The sequence below is a fragment of the Falco peregrinus genome, chromosome 7 (assembly GCF_023634155.1).
Source record: "Falco peregrinus isolate bFalPer1 chromosome 7, bFalPer1.pri, whole genome shotgun sequence".
Classification (NCBI taxonomy): domain Eukaryota; kingdom Metazoa; phylum Chordata; class Aves; order Falconiformes; family Falconidae; genus Falco; species Falco peregrinus.
The window spans coordinates 17,176,042-17,203,685 of record NC_073727.1 but is presented as its reverse complement, the minus strand read 5'-3'; the positions used below and the strand labels follow the sequence as shown (position 1 = coordinate 17,203,685).

At 43.8% G+C, this 27,644-nt stretch overlaps 1 protein-coding gene across 2 annotated transcripts in view; it reads right to left on the bottom strand.

Moving 5' to 3' along the window:
* Nucleotides 1-27,644, bottom strand: part of ASXL2 (ASXL transcriptional regulator 2) — a 133,498-nt gene that overhangs the window by 83,788 nt on the left and 22,066 nt on the right. For both annotated transcript variants that reach the window (XM_055809519.1, XM_055809517.1), the window contains exon 2: nucleotides 16,651-16,733. In XM_055809519.1, coding sequence (XP_055665494.1) covers nucleotides 16,651-16,733 — 83 coding nt within the window. The remainder of the gene's footprint in view (nucleotides 1-16,650; nucleotides 16,734-27,644) is intronic.

Here is a 27,644-nt window from a genome sequence, read left to right as displayed (position 1 = left end):
CATCCTTTCTGTCTCTTTGAGTGAGTACTCACGAGCACTCGCACTGTTCCTATACAAACCATCTTATTTTCATGACTGTCACTCATTTTAAGCCACCACTCAGGGTGCAGAGTAGCAGTTCATACCACTGAACAGTCCCCCAATTCAGCTGCAAAAGAAAAGAGCAGCTGCTGCTGCAGCGTTATGTGAGCTACCTAACCAGCACCTTCCAACTTCACTGATCCAAATTGTTATTTGATATACAAACTTCCAAACTAACAAAAAACCCCAAAACAAAACCAAAACATCCCACAAAACCCCCTTGTATATATTTATACCAAAAAAGATACTTTAAAATGTGCGGAGATGCTTGCTCCAGAATTTGGATGAAGCCCTAAGCAGCAGGCCTATACCAAACCTGCCTGCATCCCATGGGAAAGCACTCTGGGCATTTGTCTTTGCCAGAGCTGTGGGCAACACCACCTTTTACCAGTTTGCTACCAAGTAAACATGCAGTGAAACTGTGGTTATGTTTACTCTCGGGGATGAAACTCATTCTCCTCCAAATGGGAAGATTTTACTTCTTGCTCGTCCTTTGCTGCCCCTTTGCTCAGAATCCCTTAACATTCACTTACTACTTTTTCCAGCTACCCGTGTTTTGCACCCAGCCTACCTTTTATTACTTTAAATGAAATAGCTGCCTAAAAATAGCCTTAGGAACAAGATGTTATTATGACATTTATTTCATTGTTGGTTGGTTTTTTTTTTTTAATAATGAAGTTCATCCCCTTTATTTGCCACGAACGCACACTGGATCATCAGCCACGTCTGGCAGTTCCCACCATTCCACCTCAAAGGCAGTACTTTGAGAAGCAGATGAAGTGAAAACAGAGTTCCTGCCTGCTCCGGATTCATCGCTATCCACTATTTCACTTCAGTCCCTTCCATCCCACCAAATCCGCATTGCTCTGCATGTGGAGCCACAGCCTCCAACAGCGATGACCATCACCTTCTATTAAGGTGACTGCTAATGCACCAGCCCTTCTGGAAGTCTCAAAACAGGATTCATCCTGGAGAAATTACGTGGAGCTCAGCAAGACTATGACATGACTAGTTTGCAACTGCTATGCTCCTTCATGTCCCCTTAGGGGAAGCTGCATCCAATCTGTAAGAGCTCAAGCCCTGAACTTGATTGCTAAAGCTTTGGAACTGAAACATCCCCCAGCTTTGTGATCATGGTTATCAGTCACCCTGGGCTCCGAGGTAGAGAGGTTTGAGGTGCAGATGCACAAACCTCCTCAGCTTAGAGAGGCAGGCATCACATTACTGCTTCCGAGCACTGCCTCACTGCAGGCTCCTGTTCTACCAGCTCCCTACAGCCAACAGGCTTGACAGCTCACTGCAGCATGGATGGGCAGCATAGGCACAGTTGTGGCAAGATGGGAGAGAAGAAAGGTGTATCATTCATCATCATCAAAGTTCTCCCAAGGAAACCTGAACAAACATTACCCCTTCTACACCAGCTCCCCTCCATCACTTTCCCACAGTCTGGAGGCTACTCTGCCCGTCCTGCCCCCTCCTCTCCATGTAGGGCTGTTTTCATTTAATTATTTAAGAATCTTCCAAAATGAGCCAAGATCAATTATTACTTTCCCCATTGTGTCAAATTTCCATATTCCCCTGTTCTCACAGACTGCCGCTTCCTCCCTCAACACTACTATGCTACATCACTACAGAGCAGCAGCAGACAGCAAAGGGATCTCACTCTCATAGTTAAGTGCAAAGTCAAAATATTTGTCCAGATGTTGGCAATTTGGTGCAAACAACTGTACTGAAAACAGAGCTCTTTCATACCCCAGCAGGTTAGGAACAGAGCTGAACTGGATCCTATACTACATGTAGGGGGCAGGTGTTGGGGGCTTGCTTTGGTTTTGGAGACCAGGGAAGGCTTTTGAGTCAGAATGACATTTTCTTCTCTTAAATGTCCTTAACCTGAGATGCAATGTGCAATGTACAAAGCAGCAGGTACAACACCACACACAGTTTTAAGGCACCCAGCTAGAAGTTTGTTACACAAACCAATGTATTTGAATTAAGATGCTTCATCTAGACACGGCACACTCCCTGGTTTTACCGAGCTGCTTGGGTTTGCCCCAAGAACTAGCTGCTGCAGGAAGAATTACACATCGGTTTGTGCCAAATCTAAGAGCAGCTCATCCCCAGGGCCCCTAGATCTACTTGGACTGTTTTCATCCCAAATCTCATTTATGCACTGAAAATAAGACTACCTGCACAATCAAGACGCAGCAACTTTATCCAACTGTCAAGTAATCTCAGTATCTCAGTAATTTATGTCGGTAAAGTCCTTCTGTTTCATCTGGCCGCTTTCCTGACAACAAAAGCATCTTACTGATGAAGAGAGAATACATTCCTGACACAGGAAAATAATTGACTTCAACATCTTCTACCTCCAGAAAGTTACTGGTGCCTCATCTAACACTTCTAACAGTCATTTGCAACAAAAACTTCAGTAGAAGCATTCCAACTGCAGTTCATCATCATGGCAAGAACACCACCCCAAATGCACCTGGAGGGAGCACTCTAGGTTAAGGCACTCAGCATCTAACAGTAGCAGCACGTTGCCGCTTTTTCTACGCAAATATTTTTAAGAATTTTACATTTTTAGGTGCACACACACACAAGCTGCGTTTGTGCTTCTGTGAGTGAAACGGATTTTTAGCTGTATTTTCATTGATACACTGACAGCAATGTCCTATCTAAACTTTTTATTCCAATAGGGAATAGCATGCTAGCTGGCAGCTACAGAAAAGAGCCAACTTATTTTAACTGTTGTGATAATAAACCAGATGCTCACCTTTATCAATTATCCAGTGCTCAGTGCCAGACTACTGACAAACAGCATCCTTGAGAAAAATCAAGATAAATGTTCCTTTGTTTATACCGGTTCATACCTCAGCTGAGTAATATTCCTTGGGACTGTTCGGATCAGAACAGAGTTGCTTAGGCTGATCAATTCAGCCAGTGCAAACAGTCAGCTGCAGGCTTTGTTCATTGAAATGAGCCTGCATTAAAGTAAAAAATATATATTTACAACAGTTTACAAGGTGCAAAGGTAACTACCATGAGCTTTACCAGGATTAATTTGGTTTCCAAGGCATTACAAGTACATATTGAAACCTCCTAGCATTTATTTTTCAAAAAAGCTAAACCTAGCACAGTCCTTCAATTCAATCTGCCAAAATACAGGCATTGAACTCAGTGCAGATGGGCCTCATGGTGCTGGTGCAAGTGTCACAATCCAAGCTCTGGTGCCTAGACCTAGGATCTTCATCATGAAAGCTGGGAAATGCCAATTTGTTCACCGCTTGAAGTTTTAAGCCATTTTACTTTCCCAGAACTTACACATTATCCTCACGCACAGTATATTTCCGCTTGAAAAAAACTAGAGAATAACATATCCACCCATTCAAAGTGACCTCTACCCTAAAGCAAAAACAGTTTAAACTCTGGCACTGGCGTTAAACCACAGCAGCAAGAACATCTTCATTTAAAGGTGCTGCTAAGAGAGGTCCGATACAAGCAAGCACCCATCAATACTTACCAGGTGACCCCCCCCAGTAAACAGGCTGAGCAAACACATGTTCTTGAACTCAGCTATTACCCAAACAGGCACCAACATTTTCGCTACGCAGCATGGTCCTAACAATACTTACTCTCAGCCAAAAGCTGGGGGTACTTTACAAACCCCTGCTTGAAACGCTCTGAGCACGCTGCACTGGGGCAAATATTAAGCGCCTGCAAAGCGGCTAGTTCAGTTACGAATTCAGTTCCCAAACGTTCTGCTACTGTTGCTGTTTTAGTAATTATTTCTTTCTCATCCTGGTTTGCCAGCTAAAACCAACCAATTTAGCAAGTTTACTGAAATTTATAAACCTGTTTATAATTATAAACCTGTGACTGCTACTATATTTTTTACGTTGTTGACTGATCAAGGGGGTTTAGTACCTTCTAACCATTTATTCTAATCTGAAAACTAACATTTTCCACATCTGCACTTTCATTTCATTAAAGAGTTAGAAAACTAATCTCAAAGTGATCTCCAGCAAGTGACAGTCCCTCTGTCTGCAGAATGGGCACATTCTTTTGCTTATTTTATTGGACTGCTGAAAGGACTAATCATAATAATTATTTTTTGTAGTTAAGAGGTAGTTATAAGGCCAGTCAATGGCATAAGAAACACATATCTGAGCTCTCACTCCTCCAAGTATTTCTCTAAGCAACCTGACGTTCCAGACACGTACATACCAAGTTTTTCCTTCTGAGAATTGCCAAATTTAAGCCATCACTAAATCACGGCATTTTAAACTCCACATTTAAATTCAAAGCTTCTTCAGGCTGAGCAAGAAAACAGAGGTTTGAGAGTGGTAAATGTACAGAAGGTTAAGGCTTAAGGTAAGGGCTCTACTGGGAGCAGCTGCCTGTTGAGAGGAGGAAGGAGGTGGAACATTTCTTCCCACACTTTCAATCCCACTGCAGCATCCCTTCCCATCAGCCTTGCCCCTGAGACCTCAGGGACCCGGATGACTTGTTCCAATTTGAAAACTAGGCGTGACCAAATCATTTTTGTTCGGTCACATGTGGATAGGACACCGGATTGAAATTTTTAAATCGTGATGTGTTTGAACTTCTAAACACTTTGCCCTCCAAGCATTATGCAAGGCATCTTAACGTTACTTTATATTAAAGCCCCATTTTTCATTTGGTTAGCAGGTTTTGCAGTATTTCTTGGTGCGACCCAGCAGATCCTGTGCAGCCTCCTACAGCAGGGCCTCTCCCAAGCAAGATCCCACCTCAGGGCTCCAGGGGACCCTGCAGACAGAGGGGCACCTCCTGATGCTGCTGGGCACAGAAGCACAACTCTGAAAGCACTGCTTTCACACCACCAAGGTGCCGTAGCACTCAGCCGCCTCAACAACAGGGAAGAGTTAATTATCACCTTGTGATCTAAATGGAAGCTTAATACAAAGTGCACCCAGCAGCACATGTCTTCCTTTCACACTGTCACTGCACGTTGATGTAACTGGATAAAAATGCCCAAATGGACCAGACTGCGTGGAAGGGTGAGGGGTTTTCCCACTTTGTTCTTTTGAGCATCCCCTTCTTTCACTTGAATCAGATATTCACACAAATAGCTTTTTGTTTATTAGTATATTAAAATACGAAGTTTTCAAAAAAACACCAGTTTTGGACCTATGCAAGTGTCAGAGCAGAGAGGTATTTTAAGCAGACACCACTGTACGACTTCAAGCTTGTTAAATACATTCATCATTTAGAAAAGCAGCTTATTTACAGTGTTAAATTTCGCTTCACCCAATACGCAATGCCAAACGTCCCCAAGACAAGAGATGCACAAAAACACATCATGCAAATCAAGCATCCCCCTCCCCACAAATTCAGGTTTGCAGACAGCGGGGTTAATTTGTAAGACATTAAGCGTTCACATGCTACTAGCCTGACGTTTTCCACAGACTTCACAAACATGAAGATTTCAAGTTTGCATCACACCGAAGCGCTAATGCAAACGGCATGCAGGAAAGGTAGATCGAGGTAACAGAAGCATTAACACCAGATAGACTACCATTACTTGGTTTCTTAAGTCTGTATGAAACAAGCAGTTGCTCTTTTAATTAAGGCTTTTGCAGCTTGCGTTAATAGAGAGGAGTAGCTTTAGAACAATCAGCAGTGGTTCTTACCTTCTGGAGTTGGAGTGCAACCCAAAAAAAGGAGAGAAACACCCCTTTAAAAACTTGAGCAAAACAATTGTCTAATCATTAATATGAACCCACCCTCCCCATCCACCAGAACCAAATTTTAAGTTTCAGGCAGATCTGCAGTAATACCAAGACTACCAAGCCCAGGTTATATCAAACAGACATGGGGAGGAAGATGCAGACCTGTCAGATTTTTTCAGTCCATTTTCAAAGCAGCTGGCATACAGCCACCAACTGCAGGCAGCTCCCAGATGTGTTATCATCAGCCTCCACCAGTTAATGAACTTTTTAGAGAAGTCAGGTGGAGCCTTTGGAAATCTCACATACAGACAGACAGACAGATAGGAATTTATTTATTCTTTCATACACCCTCAGCACTACTCACAGCTCACAAATCTGAGTAAAATGGCAGCCCTGCAACCCAGAGGAGCAAGACAGATTGCTAGCAGTTTAATGAAGCCAATAGTTAGGGTGCAGGAACGAGCATGTTCTGCTTCATCACCTCTACAGGTAATCCATGGTCTTGCCAAGTCATTAATAATGCAAACTAATACACCACTGGCCTCATTTCAATATTTCCACAGTAGTGGGGCCAGGAGCAGGTAAAAGGTTTCATGCTACAAAGCCAATTTAAATACACTCGGACTCAAAGGTGGTGGGAATTTGTGCAAGATCAGAGCAAGGCAAGTGCAGCCAGCAATGATGGCGTGCTGAGATGGAGCCACACTCAGACCACGGGTAACAGAGGACCCAGGAGGCACTACTGGGTGAACATCAGCCTGGCAGCCACTATAAAGATCTTAGGCACACACTGAAGTTGGGACTTTATTTATAGCTTTAATTAATGGTCTATCACAACAACTGAATCTGACCTGCAGGAACATCAGTAGACTGACATCAGATGCAGAGTCCTGGATAAGGTTAAAAACCCTTGTAGAAGCTATCTGACTTTCTTGGACATGATTTACAGGTGTAAGCAATACCTTCAGGTTCACATCACTCCATTAGCTCCACCTTAACATGGTGCCCACAGGTACAGCACTGGTTTCACAGGCTGTTCACATCCTCAAGGGACTATACAGAAATTAGTGTTGTCTGAGATTAAAGAAATCTCAGGAAGATCCAAAAAGTACCACCTTCCTCTAAAGCTTTTAGGGCATGGAGTTAAAGTTTCAAAGTTTTTGGGTTCCCTCCCCTTTGTGCTTCTGCTACAGAACCATGAGCCAGTTCACACTGAAGATAAATCCTAAGCCTAGGTATTTTTTGAGACCTCAGCTCTAGCATTTTCTAGAAGTCAGCCTGTTAAGATTCCTGCAGTCTTCATCAGTAGAGTATTACACTCCACATTCCTCCCCACAACAGCTAACATTCTCTTTCACGTGATGAAAACTTTCGTGTCATTTCACTTTGAGGAGAAGCAAAAACTGCTGCTACCACAGTGTCAGTTAAGACAAGAGAAGCAGAAAATTGTTATTTATGGATTTGATACTTTCATATAAGGGATATGGAAAGAGTCACATAGCCAGAGTTTCTCCTACATAGGATAAATACATTTAACACTCACTGCTAATGGCAACAATGTGACTTTTCCCTACAACCATTCCCTTTGAACTAGTATTTTTCAAACCAACATTTTCCCCTACATGTATTATGGTATCCACTAACTTATCTCCCATGTTCTGCACAGACACCCAGTGGTACAGAAACCTGGGGCTACTTCAACTTTTAGTTGACTTCATACTAATGAAGCAAAAAAGAAACACTCTGTGAGGGTTTGGTCAACGCAGAGCGTCCCTGAAGAAGGTCAGCTTTTCATTCTGTGGTGTACAGGGGAACAAACCAGGTTCCCCATGAAGTACGGGCACTACCTGCAGACAAAGGTCTGTTGTACAGAACCAACAGACAAGGTGGCCTGGAGCTGGTGGGGCTAGGAGAAAGTGTTCAAGGGGCTGAAATCACATTTCCAGCTTTTCCTCACTTCAGGAAAAGTCCTGGTAGGGAGCAGCCCATTGCCCAGTTCAGAGCAGAAAACCCTGAACAAGAGGGTAAGAGAGACACTCACCAAACATACCGCTAACCTCATTAAATATTAATTTGCAATTGCCACTATGGCTACTACTTGACTGCCATTTGACCAAAAATAGTTTTAAGATGTACTTTACACCAGAGACTTGACACTTTATGTCTTTCTTAGACAAAGATATTACAAAGGTCTCAAAGAAAATGCCATGTTCTGGTGGTCTTCATTTAAAAAGTGTAAGCTGGTAACTGTTCATCTTCTCCAGAAAAAGCCAAATCCAACTTCCAGCTGACTAAAAGGAAACAATTGCAAGAATTTACTGCACCAGCATTTACCAGCCCTTACTGCTGCCAGCCCCTTCTCCTGAAGGCTTATGCTAATTATAGAGCAAAGCTGAAGAGCCTTGCAATTAAAACGTACATGCCTGTAAGGCTAGCCCCAAGGCACCTGCTTCCAACAAATACCCCTTCCCCATCAGTAAAACATCAGGAAAGAACTCCTGCATGTGACAACCCCAAGAGGTTAGTAATACTTTTACAGAATCATTTTGGTTGGAAAAGAGCTTTAAAATAGAGCCCAACCATCTTATAATACCCATCTTCCAGTAGAATGAGATAATAATAAGAAAAAAAAAAAAAAGATCTAACTGGTTAAAGAGATTTGAGGTAACCCAGCCCTGGTGGTTCTTAAATAAGCATGGATGCCCCTGTCCTGTCCATCATGGGATTACACCCAGTATTATCAATATCAAATCCACATGAACACAAGGTGTTCCAGCTCATTTGAAGATTACCTTTAAAGAAGCTGGGAATTAAAAAATGTGTAAGATTGTTTAAATGTTTGTCAGCTGATGGCTTCAGCTAGCTACAGCACCTTCCAAGGCAGCTCATAATTTACAACTTCACACCCTGAAAGGGATGAAAACCAAAGCTGTTTTCTGCTAACAGAGTATGACTCGCTTGACATGCTGTACCCCAGCTGCACATACTAGGAGCAGCTTGTCCTCCCTGTCCAGAAATGAGCCCATTAAGGCTCCAAGGCACTGCAGCGACTCAATCTCAGAAGTGGCACTGAAACCCAAAGGCCACTTTGCTAAGGAACAAGGCCGAGAACCATGACTTAAGGTCATCTAGACAGGGAGGAACCTCTGGAGACCTCCAGTTCAACCTCCAGCTCAAAACAGGAGCAACTACATCAGGTGTGGCAGGGCTCTGTCCAGTCCAACTCCAAATTCCAAAGTGGAGGTATCACAACCCTCCCTTGTCCAGCTCTAGCGCTTTCTCATCATTACGGTGAAAAAAGTTTTTCCCCATCGTTCTCATCAGAATTTCCCATCTTGCAATCTGTGTTCGTTGCCTCTCAGCCTAGCACTGTGCACCTCCACTTTACAGGAGCCATTGCTAGAAGCGAATGCTGACCAGAAACGCCAACCACCAGATTATGAGAAGCAGGTTTGATAGAGCACCTTTTAAATGTCCTGCTGCACAAATGGCCCAAGCAGAAGTTTCTTGGTGTGGCTACCTATGGCCTGCCAAAGCAATGAGTAGTTTCAAATACTCTAGAGACCACTCTACACGGAAAGTGGTTTTTTGGCAAACACTGCATTACCCAACCTCCTCCCTGTGGGATGCCACAGCTATCACTGGGAAAATTTGATCATAAATCTTATTTTAAGAAGTTGCAAAAAGCTTTATTTGAGTAAGTTTACACTGTGAACAAACCAAGCATGCCAAACCTGCTGCCTGCCAAACCTTAGATGGCCAGTAAGGGCAACTCCTTCCAGCACCTCTTCCCAGCAGGGTCCTGGCAGGTGAGGGGCTGTGATGCCTAGGTGTCAGCTGCCACCACCAAACTAATTCATCTTGACCTCAGATACAGGCAGCAGCCTTTAGGGGAGACTGTACGAACACAGGCAGGATAAACTGGGAGAAGGTCCCTGGCAGATTTCACCCTGCAGTTCCCTTGAGGACAAGTCCCACAGCACGCTGTGCTTGCTGCTCACACCTCCGAACACCTCCCGTATGGAGCACCGGCTGCTCAGCGCAACACATGCACAGAAAAGCCTGCTCACCCAACAGGAAGATGCTACATATTACAGTCTTTGCCACTAGAAAAAGGGTTATTGGCATGCTTAACGTCTACTCAAGAAGCAATGTGGCTAGCCAAGGTCAGAGAACGCTGCAAGAACCCAAGCGTCCTCTCAAGGATGCTCTGCCGTAGGGCCATCCTGAAGCACTTCTGGTAGGTCGCCCCAGGCTGTTCTCACCTCCTCCACCCTACTCCCACCAGGCTCCTTACACAGCACTAGCAGGAAAACAAGCTTGAAATTGGCTTTCTTGTTTCAGCACATTACTTTCCAGTCTCACAGCTTCCTGCTGTCACAAGGAATCAGGAGGCAGCAGAAGCAAGCTGGAAACACAAGCCTGCAGCAGGTCCCATTGCTACTTCAAGATCCATCCCCTCTTGGGTCCTGCCTGACTAGGTGTTTTTCAGCCAGCATCTCTGATGATCAGAGAACACCAAGGAAATGCTGAAGATAAGCTCATCAGCATCTCAAGTGGCCTGAAGCCATTTTAAGAGAAATACCGTGAAGGCTGGTCTGATACACGCTGACTTCTTTCATCAAAATTTGAGCTCTGTGGGACAGTTAGTTCATCAGCTTTGTGGTTTAACTCCAGCTGGCTGAAACCAGGACATTAGTAAAAATATATCATCTTCATTATAGAGACAGTTTCAAGTTGCCAATGTGCAAATACTAACTAAAAGGAGAGCAGCAAGCAGACTGCATAGCAAAAAGTTGGGGTTTTTAACATCTTAACTACAGACATTAGGACAAAGACAAAACTTTCAACATGCTTACTCCACAATAAATTATCAAAAGGAATATCAAATACACCACCAAGATAATTCTGCATATTAGTCAGATGTGTCTAAAAAGCAGACAATGACCTATATATATTCCTCAACTATAAGGTCATCACCAGAATCAAACTGAGCTGATAAAAATTCTTCATTTCTGGAAAGCAAATACAAGCAGCCTGAGCGATCACGGAGTCTGCTGAAGGATTCAGTCTGCACTTCATATCCTTTGGGCTAGTGAAAACACTGAAGAACCTACAGAGGAAGTGAGTTATCGGAAGATCTGCTTTTTGGGAGGTAAAACTGTATTAGTGGACTCAAATCCAAGACTTGCAGTCTCACAGTGGACTCAGACCCCACGTGCCCCACAGCTAGCCAGCAGCAAGATGGAGCAGCTCGCCCGCTCTCTGCCAGACACAGGCTGCATGTCTCCTCCATTGTTGGATAGTTTCAGTTTTCCCATTTTCCTGATATTTTTTTTTTAAGACAGACAAATGAGAAACTTATTTTTCACTGGTTGTCAGTTTAATTCTCTCCACCTAGATGAGGGGTTTCTTTTTTCCTGGTAGAGCCTTTCACTGTAGACCCACCACAGCTTTAAAAAGCAGCTTTTATGAAGAGGAAGGTTTATCAGTTTTGATAGGGGCTGCTTTTCACAGGGAGGAGAAACTCTTTGTAAGAGATAATTTATCCTCACGCCCAGTGTCAGTGGGATCCAATACTAACTTCATGCTTTTCAAAATAATTTAAGAACCTTCATCCTTTCAAAAGACTCCCTTCCACCCGACCCTGTGGGGGTTTTGAGTTTGTTCATTTTTTGGAGAGGAGTTATGTTGGAGGAAGAATTTCCTAGTGTCAAGCTGTTGAAGGAACAACTGCCCTGAGAATCAAGGCATGGAGAAATGTGCAACTTAGATCCCCCCAACTTCATCTTATTTCCCAGCTCTGCAGCAGAAGATAAAGAAATCGAGGAAGAATGGCTGGCAAATAATTTAGTGGCAAAACCTGCCAGGAATAAGGAGAAAGCACCTCGATGATTTCTAATTCCATCTGAAATGCAAGAATACCCTCTAGCAGTAAGCAGCAGCATCTATTCCAGACTCCAGCCTGGAGTCTTGCTCTTATTTCTGAGAAGTCAACAAGAATGCTGTTTGCCTTTTAAGGTCATCCTCTCACCTCCTGAGTACAGAGTTTCTCCCCATTCAGGCAAGTTCCTCATCTCATAGCACACAAGCTACTGGAGAAGTAATACAAATGCAACACTGAACTACACAGAAGCTAAAAGCCTCATGTTCTCTTTCCAGATGAGAGCGATCTGTATCACTGTGGTTCTCATCACTCAGGAGGAAAGACTGTTGACATTACCAGACCCACAGAGGACAAGCTACTCACAGAAATACAGCAGGCTTCTGATATTCAGCTAGCAAGAGAGGAGAAATAGAACAAATTGGTTAAGAAACCTTACGGAAGCCTGAAGTTACAATGCTGGCAGCCCATTTCTACAAGCATCAGACTGAGAAGCTCCAGCCCTCTTCACCTAACAGTCTCCATGCCTGGAAGGAAGTTCCCTCCTCAAGGATGCTGTCCTGGTTTTAGGTAGGATAGAGTTAATTTTCTTCCTAGTAGCTGGCTGTGGTTTGGATTCAGCATGAGAATAACGGTTGATCACACACTGATGGTTTAGTTGTTGCTAAGTAGCACTTCCCCTAAGTCAAGGGCTTTTCAGTTTCCCATGCTCTGCCAGCGAGGAGGTGCACGAGAAGCTGGGAGGGAGCAGAGCCAGGACAGCTGACCCCAACTAGCCAAAGGGATATTCCATACCGTGGAATGTCATGCTCAGTATATAAACTGGGGAAAGTTGGCCAGGGACCATCAATCACTGCTCAGGGAGTGGCAGGGCATTGGTCAGCAGGAGGTGAGCAATTGTGTTGTAAATCACTTAATTTTCTTGAGGTTTATTCCTCTCTCCCTTTTCTATTTTCATTACAATCATTATTACTATTCCTATTATACTTCACTTTATTTCAATTATTAAGCTGTTATCTTCAACCCACAGGTTTTACTTTTTCCCCCGATTCCCCACACCATCCTACCATGGGGGGTAAGCAAGCAGCTGCATGGTGCTTAGTTGCCAGCTGGGGTTAAACCACAGCACTCAGAACATCTTACAAGGAATCTGGAAGGACCAACTTGCCAATAAGAAGCATAAATTAGCTGCTGCCTGGAGGGCAGCTAAAACATGAAACCGAACTGTTCCTGACACACTTCTCCCTAGTCCAAATACGATTAGTGGAAAGGGGACTTTGGCTTCAGTACTTTCCCCCTCTCCCCAAAGTGGTTTAAGAGTTTGTTTTGGTTTATGTTAGAAATTCCATGAATAGTTGAAATAAAAGTAGCCAGAGCACCATGTCTGTTTTCTTTTTCACTGAGACTGAGGGTAATGTTTAGATGTATTTCCCTGCTTAATGAGTAAGTGGGCAAAAAAGTCATTGTGTTAGGACAAAGGTTCACATGCTAGTATTTTACACAGTGTCCCCAACAAAATACAAGAAAAACAAAACATTCATGGCTATTAAGAGAAAAAGCTACCAAAGATCTTTCAAAAATGCTAATTCTTCAGATAATCTTTACACTGATATTAACACACCCAAGATTAATGAAGTCCAGTGACAAGTTAACAATTTTGATTTAAAAAGCTACTTATCACCAAACAAATGTGTTTCTCTGTTGCTCAATCTTAGTACCCATTTACCTCATGCATGCACATTTGGGAAACTTTCACTGCTGGTGTTGCTTGGGTTAATGTCATTATCCCACTTGTCTTCAAAGCCTCATTTGAAAGTCTAAGTGTCACAACAGGCTCAGGCTTCCCCAAGCTCAGCTGCCAACAGAGATTAGGCAATATAGGATGTTGGACTAATCTTAGAGCCAGATATGGTTACACTGCCAATTCATCGAGTGTTTATCCCAATGTATTTTACTTTTGCATCTAGCAAGCAGTGGCCTGTAGATAGGAAAGGATCTCATAGGATTAGGGCAGCCTGTCAAAACAAGCAGATTGAGAAAACTAGGATGACAGAGCACACGAAAAGTATAGTTCTAGCTTCAGGATGCCCTAGGGTCTCCAAAACTGACACTTCAGAGTACTAGTCCTGGGTTGACCTTTAAAAAAATCTCATTATTAAAATTACTTGAGTACTAGGATAAAATTATAAATACAGGCAAGACCCAGCCAGTCTCATCCCAGGTTTCTGTATTGCTACAAACCCCCCTCCATCTTATGAAATACCCACCCTTGTCCAAAAAAGCCACACATTATCCTGCACATAGCAGAAATCATCACTCCTGTTTATTCCACACTGATCTCAGCTGCCATCCTTCTTCCCTGCAATTCCAAATCTTCTACAACAGTACCAGTGCTTTCAAGTCCTCTAAAACTCTTTCAACATGCCCTCAAGCTTCCTCCCAAGCAGCTGGCCAAGTGGCAGGACACGCCAGGAATCATTAGAGCAGAAGTGAGATGGACTGGCTGCACGGCCAAACAGAAAAAAATGACTGCTGGACACTAGCTGGGCTCCCCATTCTCTGTCTCATTTCAGTGCATCTGTAGGATAGTAATTTGTCACTTCTAAATTTCTGTTTTTCAGAAAGACAATAGTTTTAAAGAAGTTAAAAACATCTAAGGATTTGAGGCAACAGATGCTGAATTAAAAAAAAAAACAACAAAACACAAAAAACAAAAAACAAACACCGAAGTACTGCAAAGCTGATAGAGCTTAAATTTATGTGGTTTGTGGCAGTCATTTACTACCCAAAAAAATTGCAATTTTGTTTATTAAAAGCAAATTGCATTGAGAAACAATTAAAAAAAACTCAAAATGCCTCAGCGCACGTGCTAACAGGAGAGCCCACGTCCTGCCTGCAAACTTGCACACCATTTCACCACACCAAGAGTCTTGCAGCTGCCTGCTGTCTCAAGGCAACCAAGCACAGGGGAACTGCTGTCACTGGCTTTGCCACCATTTCCTGCCAGAACCTCCACACAAGAGGACTCAAAATCTGGCAAGCTCAACATGGTCTACTGACAGCCTCCATACCTTCACTAACATGATCTTGCCTCTAATAAATGCTGATCTGCATTAAGCCCATCTTGTCACAGGCTATGACTTATCAGAAGCCAAACCCAGCCACAAACATACTGCTTGTACTAACTGGAATTGAATTGTTTAGGAACCAACAGCCTTTTAGGTCTTAACCTAAATAAAGCTTTATTACATTGATCTAACATGTCAGGGGCAAGACCACTACACAGCATCTGAGTGTGGTGGCTAAGTCAAGAAGGTCGATAGTGGAACTAGAGAAATTGAGATTCACATCTGACTGCTCCCACAAGTATCTTTTGGGATTTAAGCTACTGAAGAATTAGTGCTGTCCTGATGCTCAGCGGCAGCTATTTTCAAGAGGAAAACAACTTACTATCAGCTCAGGCTAAATCCCCAAAGCAACTCCAGAAGGAGGACTTGAGGTTGAAAAGGACTATATGGAACCATGGCATTTCTGGTCTGCTTTTTGTATTTTCCTGTTGGGTCTAAAAATCTGGCCTGGCCAGCCAGAGACTGGATCTTTCATGCCACATCTATGCTCCTGCCTAAGGTTCTGCCCCAAAAAAAGCACTCTGAATTGCTAAAAAGGTTCACCACCTCTTAAGCACCTGGATGTTTGCTGGACTTGTGTTTTACCATCAGTGAGACCACCAGTACAGACAACTGCATTTCCACTCTTGGGCATGCACAAGGGGCTGATGAGTGCAGTTACTGTTTATGAAGATGACTTTGATGGATTAATAGTATTTAACATCATGCTGAAGCTGCCCTAAGGCTGGTAAACCTTTCATCTGCCTGACTGTAGTATTGCCCCAGAGCAAAGTGTATCATCAGGGCAGAAACTAAACTACACTTTTGTCACTTCCCTAAGAGCTAAATGAGTATGTTTGGTTTCCTTGCTTTTAGATAAGCTCACATTTCCAAAAAGCAAACAGTCTTTGGGGTTGTCCACAACTTGAGTAGAAGATGTCATCATTGACAGCATATTGGGCCCTTGGATATTTCCTGCAAAGCAGACTGATTGCTGTATTCAACTGGCAAAGCGGAGTGGAAAATATAATTAAGTGAAATTCAGGACGGCTGTTTAATTTCAAAACAGACGAACTGGTATACCCCATCTTCTCTTTCCCTCCCCTTTTCTTTGCTCCAAGAAAACAGACGTATAAATGCTTCATCCTTCAGTGTTGCCTAGCTCAGCAAATACACCTATCCATCTCTGGGAAATATATATGAGTGGGGATTCAAGCAATAAGCTACAGTAACAGCAGTTTAAGAGTTGTTAGCTGCATTGCTCTGTTTCTGAAGCAGATCAGTGTCACCCCAGCTGGCACTCCTCTTCACCCAGCACACCAACCACTCTGTCTGCTCCTCGGGGGGGGGGGGGAGGGGGAACAGGAAGATCTCTAAAACGGAACCACTCACTACTCCAGATAATTCTAAAGAAAACAGGACAAAGCATGAAGTTTGCTCAAGGATTTGTAAGCGAGGCTACTTTTTTACTTCCTGGTAGCTGTAAGTTTTGCATTAGATCATTTCAATTACACTGACGATCCCACTTTTATTTTTTTAAAAGATGAAATAAAAAATATTTAGGTTTACTTCAATACCTGGAGTCTGCACTACCTGATAAGGTCTAGTTTATAAGAGATGCAGACCAGACTCATGCACACCTGGAAATTAAGTATGACCTTTATCTATGATGTTTATGACTTTTTATCTTCCTTGATAAAAATTACAAGTGACTTGAAAGCTGGTTTGCAAATGGGACCTAGACTCCAATTCTGCAGGTATGGAACATTCTAGTCCCACCCCCCCCGAGATAGCAGTTAACAGTAAACTAAACAGGCTGGAACTAAAGTATGAATGTGTTTCATACTGGTATGTGTGTTTAACTCACCTGATTTCTTTAAGTCCTTCTTTCTGGATAACTTGAAGGATCTCTTTATGGCTCATAGGTGTATTAGGATATTTCTCCAGGACCTGGCAAGCAAAAGCAGATTGAGAGGAAGTTACTCATTTGCACTTTCGGTTTAATGTTTAACTGGACAGAAAACTACATTTAACAGTCTGATCTTCTCCAAGGATACAACTGAGGAAGACCTACTGGCCTTCCCACATCTCCTTTCCACTCCCTCCATCTGAAGGATCTAAGGGGCAAAGAGGCCCTAGAAGACTGCCTAAAGCACTTGCTTTAGTGCCACTCCCAAATTTTTTTCAAATGCACTGTCCCTGGATAAAGCTTCTTGGAGATTTAAAGGCTTCACAGTAACAGAGAGCCTTCATAACCATCATCAGCTTCACTTGGGAATGCTTCAGGAACTGTCAAGGTACCTCAGATACAAAACTTCCAAAACCCAAATCCTTAAGGTTTGCAAAGTTGAAACAACCACTGATCAGTTTAGTTGTTAAGTATTAACAAAGTTTAAAGAAATCTGGGTTTTAACACTGTTAGGATTCTTTTAAATTCTCTGCACACAGTTCAGGCTTAAAGTTCCTAAACACAGTCTACAAAAATGCTTCCCACATCAAACTGCCAAATCCACCACCACCCACCCGAGCCCACAATAAACACAACCCAGTGCCTAAGCACCACTCACCTCCCTTTCAGGAGGGCTAAGATGCAGAAATTCACAAGAGCAGCCAGAGATGCTTAAGACTTATAAACCAAAATGCCAGTTACAATGTGTCATCTGGATATTTTAAGCAATATTTGTGCTGGGGGATGGGCAGGAAATGCCTTGTTTCCTTCTTAATCATCTGCTTTTGACCCCTGCCCAGCACAACCCCTGAGTTCTGACTTAACGTCTTTAACCAGAGAACAAACCAGCAGCATGTTAAGTACAAAGACCTACAAGTAACTTCACAGAAAGAAATTAGTCATTTAAATTTCTCTGTTCAACAGCTGTGCAGAATATATGGCCTCTCCTAAACCCCTGCACCTTATCACCTCCAGGAACATTTGAGTTATCCTGATGGTTACAGATTTAGCTCTCTTTGAGAAGACCTTGCCACCTCTGCTTAGAGAAATGGAAGGCCTACATATCCTCATTATGTTAAATCTCTTGTTAAACCTGACTTTCACAGCAAATTAAGCTATTTCCAAACCTGGTGTGCACCTTTTGCCAAGGCTGGCTGGCTGCAATGAAGCATCCTCCGGAGCACTGAACACCAGCACAGCATTCCAGTTTTAGTGACTTCTTGAATAGCCGAGTAGCACATATATTTAAAAAAAAAAGTGAGTTTAAAAACAGATTTAAGGGGGATTTGTTTACACTCACACTGGTATCAGCCTCAGTGATTCATTCCACTTTATTTCTAGCTGTACTGTTACTAAGGATGCCCACAGCAAAAGGATACTAAATTACGGTGGTTGAAGAGTAATGGAAGTCAGACCAGTTTTTAGATTTGTATCAGTTCCAAATTCATGTTTACTCAGCATTGCCTCAGCTGAAAGTGCATGGAGGGCAAGAAGAGTTAAGTTTATCTCAACTTTCATCTGTGGCGTCAACTTTTTCATTGCAGCTAGCACAAGAAATCAGAAGAAAAATAAAGCAGTGCTGAGATCCATTAGCAATGAACTTTTAGGGCATTTTCCCTCTCACACACAAAAAAAAAATACATGTGCATTTTTCTTCTTGGGCACTGTGTTTTCCCTCTTGACTTTCACTAGATGGACATGCTCCTGACAAGTCCCATCTTGCTCACACCTAGAGATGCAATAGCACATTTCATTAATTTTTCACTAGGCACAACCACAATGCGAGTTAATACAGTGTTCGACCACAGAATCTCATCATTAAGTGCAGAAAGGAAGAAAAGCTTTTCTAATTATATCCTTATGTGCCCACAGGATGCTTCTATGTATTTCTCCCAGGTAACCTGTCCTCATGTCTTCCTTCCATAGGACTTTTCCTGTAATTGAGCTCAGCAAGAGGATCGGTCTGGCCTCCTGCCACACCTGCTTGGCTTCCTGCAAATCATGACTGACCACTCCGGTGCTCCGAGAAGGTTGCTCTTGAAGATCAACCAGCTCGCCTGGGTTTCTCTGCTCTACAGGACAGATTCCTGTAGAATCCCACATATCAGTTCTTTGAACAAGCCAAATCCAAGCACTTTTATCCTTCTACCCACATTCTTCATTTCCCATAGGAACTTAAACTCCTATTTCATGGTCACTAAAGCCGAAGATGCCACTGTGCACCACTGTACATCTTACCAATCAGGTCTCTTCACTCTGTCTAGCAACTGCCTCAAAAAGTTGTCCTCAAACAATTCCAGAAATCTCCTAGATCAGCTGTGCCCTGTATCACCTCATGCTTCCAGCAGATGCTAGGGCAGAGTCAGAACCAGCTCTCCCTTCATAAAGCTTTTTCCAGTTGTCTAAAGAGGATTCAGCCACTACTTCTTCTTGATCAGATGGTGCAGCCAACACCCACCATGATGTCCCCCTTTGTCACCCTTCCCTCTGAACTTAACTGAAAAGCTCCCAATCGAGTCATCACCAGTTACACACCATAGCTCTGCATGTTCCTAAAGCTGTTCTTCAGCACATAAGGCAAATCTGTCTTCGTTTTTCATCTCTCCTTCCACCTAAAGCACTCCAATCATCCACCCTCCATGAGTTTAATCTCACCAACATCAAGGCTCTGCATGTAACAAGAACCGATCAAGAAGGAACTAAGCTATTAGCATCTAAACTGCACACAGACCTCAAATCCCTTATGTCCCACACTGAACATGTTCACATACAAGCACTTCAGGCTGGCCCATGGGTGTGCTGGAGAGGTGCAAGAATTTCTCTGGAGAAGCGGAAGAGGCTCCCTCATCACAGACATGCAAGCACCTCTTTTCATCCTATGCTTCCAGTTTTCAGTCTCCATCCTACCACAAGACTGGTTTATAGTCCTCCACGCTGTTAGCAACTGTGTTGGCAAAAATGCTTTTGCCCATCTGTATCAGATGGATCCCATCTCTTGCCATCAGTCCTCTTTCCTTAGAGTCTCATGGTCATAAAAAAAATCCACCCTATCTATAAACACTATCTGTGCAGGCAGAAGCTGATGCTCAGACAACATTTACCTCCTGCCTAAGCCTTTCCCATTCACCAGCAGGGTCTAGGAGACTGCCTGAAGACACCACCAAGACCTCTGAAACTCACTCCCAAGGCCTGGCATTGACCTTTTATTTTATCTGCTACAGGTCTGCTTTGGGTGATCTTACTCCATTTCCACTATAGGGACAATGCTGAAATCAGGGTCGGAGGGGAGGAAAAGGATATTAGCAGTGGGCCCCCAAGATACTCAGGGGACTAGACCACTTCCCCTGGAAGACAAAGGTATGAGATAGAGGACTTCTCACCCTGGAGGCTGAAGAAAGCTGAAAGGAAAAAAGGCTGAGGGTAAGACATTTTAACAGCCTTCCCTCTACCTATGAGAAAGTTAAAAAAAAAACGGAGCCAGACTCTTCACCATGGTGCTCAGTAGAAGGATGACACCAAGTAAAAGGTAAAACTAGAGAGGTGCCAAACAAGTACAAGGATTAAAATTTTCATGATGAAGACAGTCAAGAAATGGAACATGCTATACTATTTCCATCCTTGGAGGTTTTCATTCAAACCTGACTGGGTAAAGCCCCAAGCAATGTCGTCTCACCTCAAGCTGACCCTGCTTTGAGGGGAATATTGAACTAGAGAGCTCCTGAGATCTCTTCCAATGAGATTATCTTATGATTTCACAGGTGCCAACCTGCATGAGTGCCAAGGGGTCATAGTCCACAGATCAGAAGAACTCTACCAACTTCTCCATAACATCCTGGATCCAGTTTCCTGGCAAACAACAAACTTCCCAGAACAGCAAGTCTACCTAAGTCCTTCATTGAAGGATGTCTCCAGCCATTATCACCAGCTGCTTCCTCTTGGTGGCACTGGGTCATACCCACAGACCAGGCTCAACCAGCCCCAGATTTGCCAGTCTATCAGAACTGACTGCTCCTCTTCTGTTGCCAGAACCCTGTATTTGGTTGCCATCCAAACATCTTCATACAGAAGACTACTCTTTGCTGCTGAAAATAAGAAAAACTTCCATCTTTAACGCTGCCCCTGACAAGCGTTAAAGATATTTTTTTTTTTATCTCATGAGCAGTGTAGGGCTTGGGCTGCTGCACTGCAGCATCTCAGCAAATAACTGGTTAATCTCCCATTTGTCTTCCTAGTGCTGCACCATCTGCTCACCTCCTCCCACAGGTGGCTCACCCAGAAACTCCAGCAGAGCCCATGCTCACCGGTGAATCACAGAATTGAGACCTGAGGACCATCAAGTCCAATTCCCTGCTCCTTGCAGGACTACCTAAAACTAAACCCTATGACTAAGAGCATCATCCAGATGCTCCTTTAACTCTGACAGGCTTGGTGCCATGACCACTTCCCTGGGGAGCCTGTGCCTGTGACTGACATTTTCCAAATGTCCAGCCAACATCCCCTGACACAGCTTCATTCTGTTTCCTTGTGTCCTGTTGCTGGTCACCAAACATCAGCACCTCTTCCTCCGCTGCCCACCCTGAAGCTGTAGATGAGGTCACCCCTCAGCCTTTTCACCAAGCTCAAGACAAGTGACTTCAGCATTCCTTGAAAATCTCACCTCAAGGCCTTTCATCATCTTGGCCACCCTCCTCTGGACACACTCTAATAGTTTCATGTACTCTGTATATGCAGGTGCCCAGAACGGCACACAGAACTTGAGGTGGGGCTGCACCTCCGTGCAGAGTGGGACAACCCCCCACCTCTAGGAGCAAGCTATGCTGTGCTTGATGCACCCCAGGAACACCTGGCTCTTTAGGCTGCCAGGATACACAGTGAACTCATTCAACTTCCCAACAACACAAACCCCCAGAACTCTTTCCACAGGGCTGCTCCCCAACATCTCATCCCCCAGTTTGTATGTATAACCAGGACTACCCCATCCCAGGTGGGGAATCCTGAAGCTCCCATCATCTTCAATCCTGGCCTCCAGAAGGAGCACGAGGCATTCCCTGCAGTCTTGTCTGGGACAAGGCCTCTCAAACTGTTGGTGGGGTGCTCAGCCACCGCAGGAACTGACATCCTACCATGGCATCACCACCACCGGTGTGCCAGCCAAAGAACTGAAGTAGCCTGCTGTGTAAGCAGACACTTTCGCTAGCTCAGTTTGATGGTATTAAAGTTCCAGTGTCAAGGTGAACTTTCTTTTACAAGATTACACCAAAGAACACAAGACAGAGCAGGAAGAAGATAGATTAGAAATGCTCTGAGGAGCTCGAGCAGTAAGGACAGCCATATTATTTTTTTTCTTCTTGCCTACCATTATCCATCTTGAGGAACACACATGAATAACACTAGGCTGTAACAACCACAGCACTGAATAGAAGCCCACGGATTTGCTGGGTGACAGCTATCAACACCCTTGAAGCAAGCTAACAATGGGATTTGAGCTGCTCGTTTTTCCTCTGCAGCCTGAATGTGCTGTTTCTGAACAGGAAGCCTACAACACCAAAGAACGTATCAGTAGAATTGTCAAAAGGCAACTGAGGATCACGTGTTGTTGGTCTTGCAAAGGAAGTTCATAGCTCTGCATGGTTAACTACAGAATAGCATCATGCATCCAACATAGATTTTTTTGACTTTATTGATCTGACATACTGCTCAGATACACCTTAAAAATTCTTATCTATCAGTATCTTTGAAAGACAGTTTTACCTGTCAGATCACAGTGCAAACTGATTTATTTTCCATTGGGCTGGATGTACAAGAACATTCATCTGAGGACATGACTCTTGGGTGGCTTCTAAGTATAGAACTGCGGCATTTTGCTAGAGCCGCTAATGTATTGCCACAAGTCTGGGTACTGCAAAAACAGATCAATACAAAATGACCTGTTCTCAAATGCACCAGAGAAGCGTTTGTAACTCCAGGTTAACTATTAATGCTGACTTCAAAATATTACAAATCTGTATCTCGAGACCTTTACTCAGGAACACACAAGCAGCCCAAAAAGGCTGCCCATCTGCTGGGAGAGAAGACTGAGCTCCCAATATCTAGACCCTTCATTGACTCTTGACTCCAGATGGATGAGAAGACTTACTTTGCCCCTCTCGCCACCCCACACTATGCCAATAAAGACAAACTGCATGGAATTAATGCTGCTAACAATATAGTTTGAGTTTCTGAAAACAAACAAACAGAACTCTGCCATCTCTACCAAGGAAAGACTTTTAAATAGTCTTCATAATCTGATAGCAAATAATCCCGCCTATCTGCTCTTTGGTGACAAGCAGTTTAAAAAAAAAACAAAAAACCAAAAAACACACCTCCTTTCAAAACACTGGGGTTGTTACTGGGTCCATGACTGTTTTCCATTGATGACAGCACAGAGTGCACCCTCAACAAGTCACCAAGTATGAAACCAGGAGAAACAGCTGATGCACAAGATGGCTGTGCAGCCACCCGGAGGGACCTTGACAGGCTGAACTCAAGTTCATGGGGAAATGCCAAGTCCTGCACCTGGGGAAGAACAATCCCTTGTTGACCATGAACCCCTGGACAAAAAAAGGCCACTGGCCCTGCGGGCTACATGAGGCAGAACGGTGACAGTGGGTTGATGGAGGTGATCCTTCCTCCCTGCTCAGCACTGGCGAGGCCCTACTGGAAGGGCCACACCCAGTCCTGGGCTCCCCAGTTCACAACAGACACAGACAGACTGCAGAAAATCCAGCAAACAGCAGATATCATTTTAAGAGACTGGAGCATCTTTTTTATGAGGGGGAGCCGAGAGACCCGAGATTGTTTAGCCTGGAAAAGACAAGGCCCAGGGGGATCTTATCAATGTGTATAAGCATCTGGTGGGAGGCTGTCAAGAAAACCAAGCCAGACTCTTCAGCAGTATCTACTGGAAGGACATGAGGCAGCAGGCACAAGTTGAGTGTGGTGGCATCTGGGGTCTTTTCTGTTGGTGTTTGGTTTTGGTGGGGTTTTTTTAATCATTATTCTGACAGCAGTCAAATGATTGAAAAGGTTGCCTAGGGTGGTGATGGGGCTTCCACCCTTGGACCGGACAATGCTCTAGGAACCCCACTCGCAGCAGAGTGGTTGGACTAGACAGTCTCCAGAAGTCCCTTTCTACCTCCATTATTCTGTGATTCTATGATACAGACATTCCTCAAGCAATCAAAAGATGATGATTTAGTCACTAGAGGACTGAGGTTAAGCATCACCACATAATGCTACGTTCCCCATGCTTTCTAGTTGACCACCATTTCAATCTGCAGGAGGCATTTCCCAAGCCAACCTGTGAACCGCTTCCCACAGGCTGTTGTGAGGGCTCAGCAACGCATGGCATGGAACTGGAAACTCATAGAAGACATTAATATAAAGTCAACACCTTTGGATTAAGAATTTCACTCAAAGACAGCTAGAAGAATATTTTGAAGAAAAAAATGAAACAAGAATCATTCCACACTTGCTTTTTTTTCCTTAAGAATTTTCTTTAGACAATAGGTAATAACAGATGGCAAGACACTATTGCAATAGACAAATGTGATTAGACAATAGAGACATTCTTAAAATGACAGAAACAGCCTTCAGAAAGTATCTACGGAAGCAGCACTCCATGTAGGCTAACCAGCTATGCAGCAGATCTCAGACTTTCACTTATGGTAACTGGAAACACGGGAAGGAGGGAGGAGGATACAGAACTGGAAAAATATTCAGGAAGCTTAGCATTCTCATTCTTTATTTCAAAATACTGGAGAAACTAGCACATGAAGTTGCAAGTGTAACAAAAGAAATCAAGTTATGGTCAGGAAGATTAAAAAAGTTGTATGGATTTCAGTCCAAACAGCTACCTGTAACTTTGACATGTAAGATATAACTGCAGGAAAGGGTCCTCACATTCACTATTCCTATCCTGGAAGACAGGCATTGCAAACACTTTCATCATCTGCAGATTCAAGAAAACATTCAATGAGGAAAAATAAAACACTGCCATTGCTGTAAAAGCACGAACAGGAACATTGTCTAAAGGCTTTCGGATTACTGAAAGCATCTTATCTGGTGACTACTAAGCAACTAGGTATGATTTAAATATAACAAAATCATGAGAAGGGTCTAAGATTTGGGACACATGCCTGATACTCAAACTCAGTCTAGACAAGCTCGTCTGGAAAAACAACTTTTCTGGCTGAGCAGCCATAGCTGCTTCTAACAGCAGAAAGTTTGCGTGAGAATTTAGAGACTTGTTTACAGTGGTCAGATACTTCCGCAAAACCTCAAAGCACACAGATCTCCTGTGCAGCCTGATCCCTGACCAGATCTAAGGACAAACCAGAAATAAACAGCTTGGACAACCCACCCCTGAAAGTGGTCAGGGGACTCGAGTCACCAGTCTCATTTCCCAAAGGCACACAGCCGCCCCATCAAATAACTCTACGCAGCACAGCACGCTAAGCTCTGCAAATACCCCAAATAGGGCTAATGACCAATTAAGTCTGCATAAGCCACACCACCGCAGGACTGCTTCACATATATCGGAACCCAACAGGCACACTTCTGTCTGTAACTGCCTTTAAGGAAGGGACACAGAGGCCAACAAAAGCCCAGTGACACTAAACCAGGCATTGCCCCATGGTATTTTGGCTCACTGATTTTGCTAACCTGAGCTAATCCTGCACTGCAGGATCAAAGTTTCTCGTGTGGGGCAACCACCACCACAGGTGAAACAGCTAAAACTAGCTTTGGCTACACAGGACCAAGATTAATTCACACTATCCTGATAACGCTTGTCATCTCATGCTCTTTAAGAAACTTGTTTAATATTAACTCTCAGTCTACTTAGATAAGCAAAGCAGTTCACATCTTCAGATGCAGTAATAACGCTGTGCTGCTCTACAAGCTGATCCAGAAGAACCAGGTATAAGGATTAAAAAGATTCTTAAAAAAACATACACCTTAAGTAACTTCTCTCTCTCCTGCCCTTTTAATCCTGTATCAGATCTTTCAAGTCCTTTCTTGGTTACTGTGTGTAAATAAAAACTACTACTATCTGCCACATAACAGAATTTGAGGGGCATTTTAAAATTCAGAGTCAGGATTTACAAGCTACCTTTGTACTATGCTCAGCATTAGCCAAGATGAATCCAAAGAACAAACCAGCAAGTGCCAATACTGGGTACTGAAAAAGTTTCCTTAATTGAACCCAGCTATTAACACTGGAAAGTGTCAGCATTCAATATACGTGAGGCCATACACTTGAGATGATGTCATTGATGATCTAATTATGCCGCCTTAGGTGTAGAAATATTCTAGTTGGCTCACTGTTAAGGAAACCCATTAACAGAGTTATCTATTTTATAGTACGCAATGCCTTGCACCCTGAAGCCGTCCTGGTTTCTGTGAAGGTTTCCAAGAAAACAGGATGATCAGAAGAAAAGATATTTCCTAACTTTACATCTTGGAAGAAAGGCAGCTTTCTTACTCTTACAGTATTTACTGTATGAAATATTTATTCTCACCACCAGCAATTAAATCCAAAGCATTACATTTCAGAACCAAGGTAGGCAGCTATATCAAGCAGACCAGAAAAGTGAGACAGTCCCCTATGAGCCAACCACACCAGAACACAATCTCCAACAAAATACATGAAAAATTGCTGCTCTTCAGAGCAGCTCCGTTTTTCCACACTTCCCAGATATCACTGATTTACAAGCATTGGCAAAAGGGAAAGACTGTATCGCACCTCAAATTACAGCCCAATAAGCAAAAACACATTTTACCCAGGCTGTTTACAGAACAACAAAAAAAATTACATTTGCAGTTGCATCTAAACTGTTGGAGCAGACTGACATGTTTCTTTACCTAAGAGGGAGAACTGAAGGGCGTTTTAGGTATACCAGAGACTGAACACAAGCAACAGAATATACACCTGCTGGAGCGGGGCCAGAGGAGGCCAGGGAGATGCTCAGGGGCTGGAGCAGCTCTGCTGTGGCAACAGGCTGGGAGAGCTGGGGTGGCTCAGCCTGGGGAGGAGAAGGCTGCGGGGAGACCTTAGAGCACCTGCCAGTGCCTAAAGGGGCCGGCAAGAAAGCTGGGGAGGGGCTTTGGGCAAGGGCAGGTGGGATGGGACACGGGGGAATGGCTTTACATGAGAGAGGGGAGATGGAGATGAGAGATGAGGCAGAAATTCTTCCCTGTGAGGGCGGCGAGGCGCTGGCCCAGGCTGCTCAGAGCAGCTGTGGGTGCCCCATCCCTGGCAGGGCTCAAGGCCAGGCTGGACGGGGCTGGGGGCAGCCTGGGCTGGGGGGAGGGGGCCCTGCTTGTGGCAGGGGGGTGGGAACTGGATGGTCTTTAAAGTTCCTTCCCACCCAATCCATTCTGTGATACCAGTAAGAGCTAGGGCTCTTTGCTGCCTGAAATCCTGTCATTATATTATCCCTTTAACACAGAGGGGCAGATCTGGAATGTGTGATAAAAACAGCAAAAAAACCAAGCGGAAGATGTTTCAAGGCAAGAGAAGCTATAAAAGGAAAGTAAATTTGACAATAGAAATTCAGGGTTCGTATCTCTTATTTGGGTTTGGGTTCTGCAAAACCAAAGTCCACATTCTGCTTCCAGGTTGAGCTATTGCAACATGAACCAGAGGAACCCTTGTGCTCTGGCTGTGCTGCCTACCAACATTCCTGACTGTGAGAACAAAATGCAGAGACTCCAGGATTTCCAGCATCTCCATCTACGACAAGGATTTGCCCTTAAGCAAGTGTCCTCTTGCCCTTAAAGGAAAATATTTGTACTATGAATCTGAACTTGCTGCTCAGGTCAGTGATGAGGAGAACCAGGTCCCAAGCAGCAGGGCAGAGTAGGAGGACAGG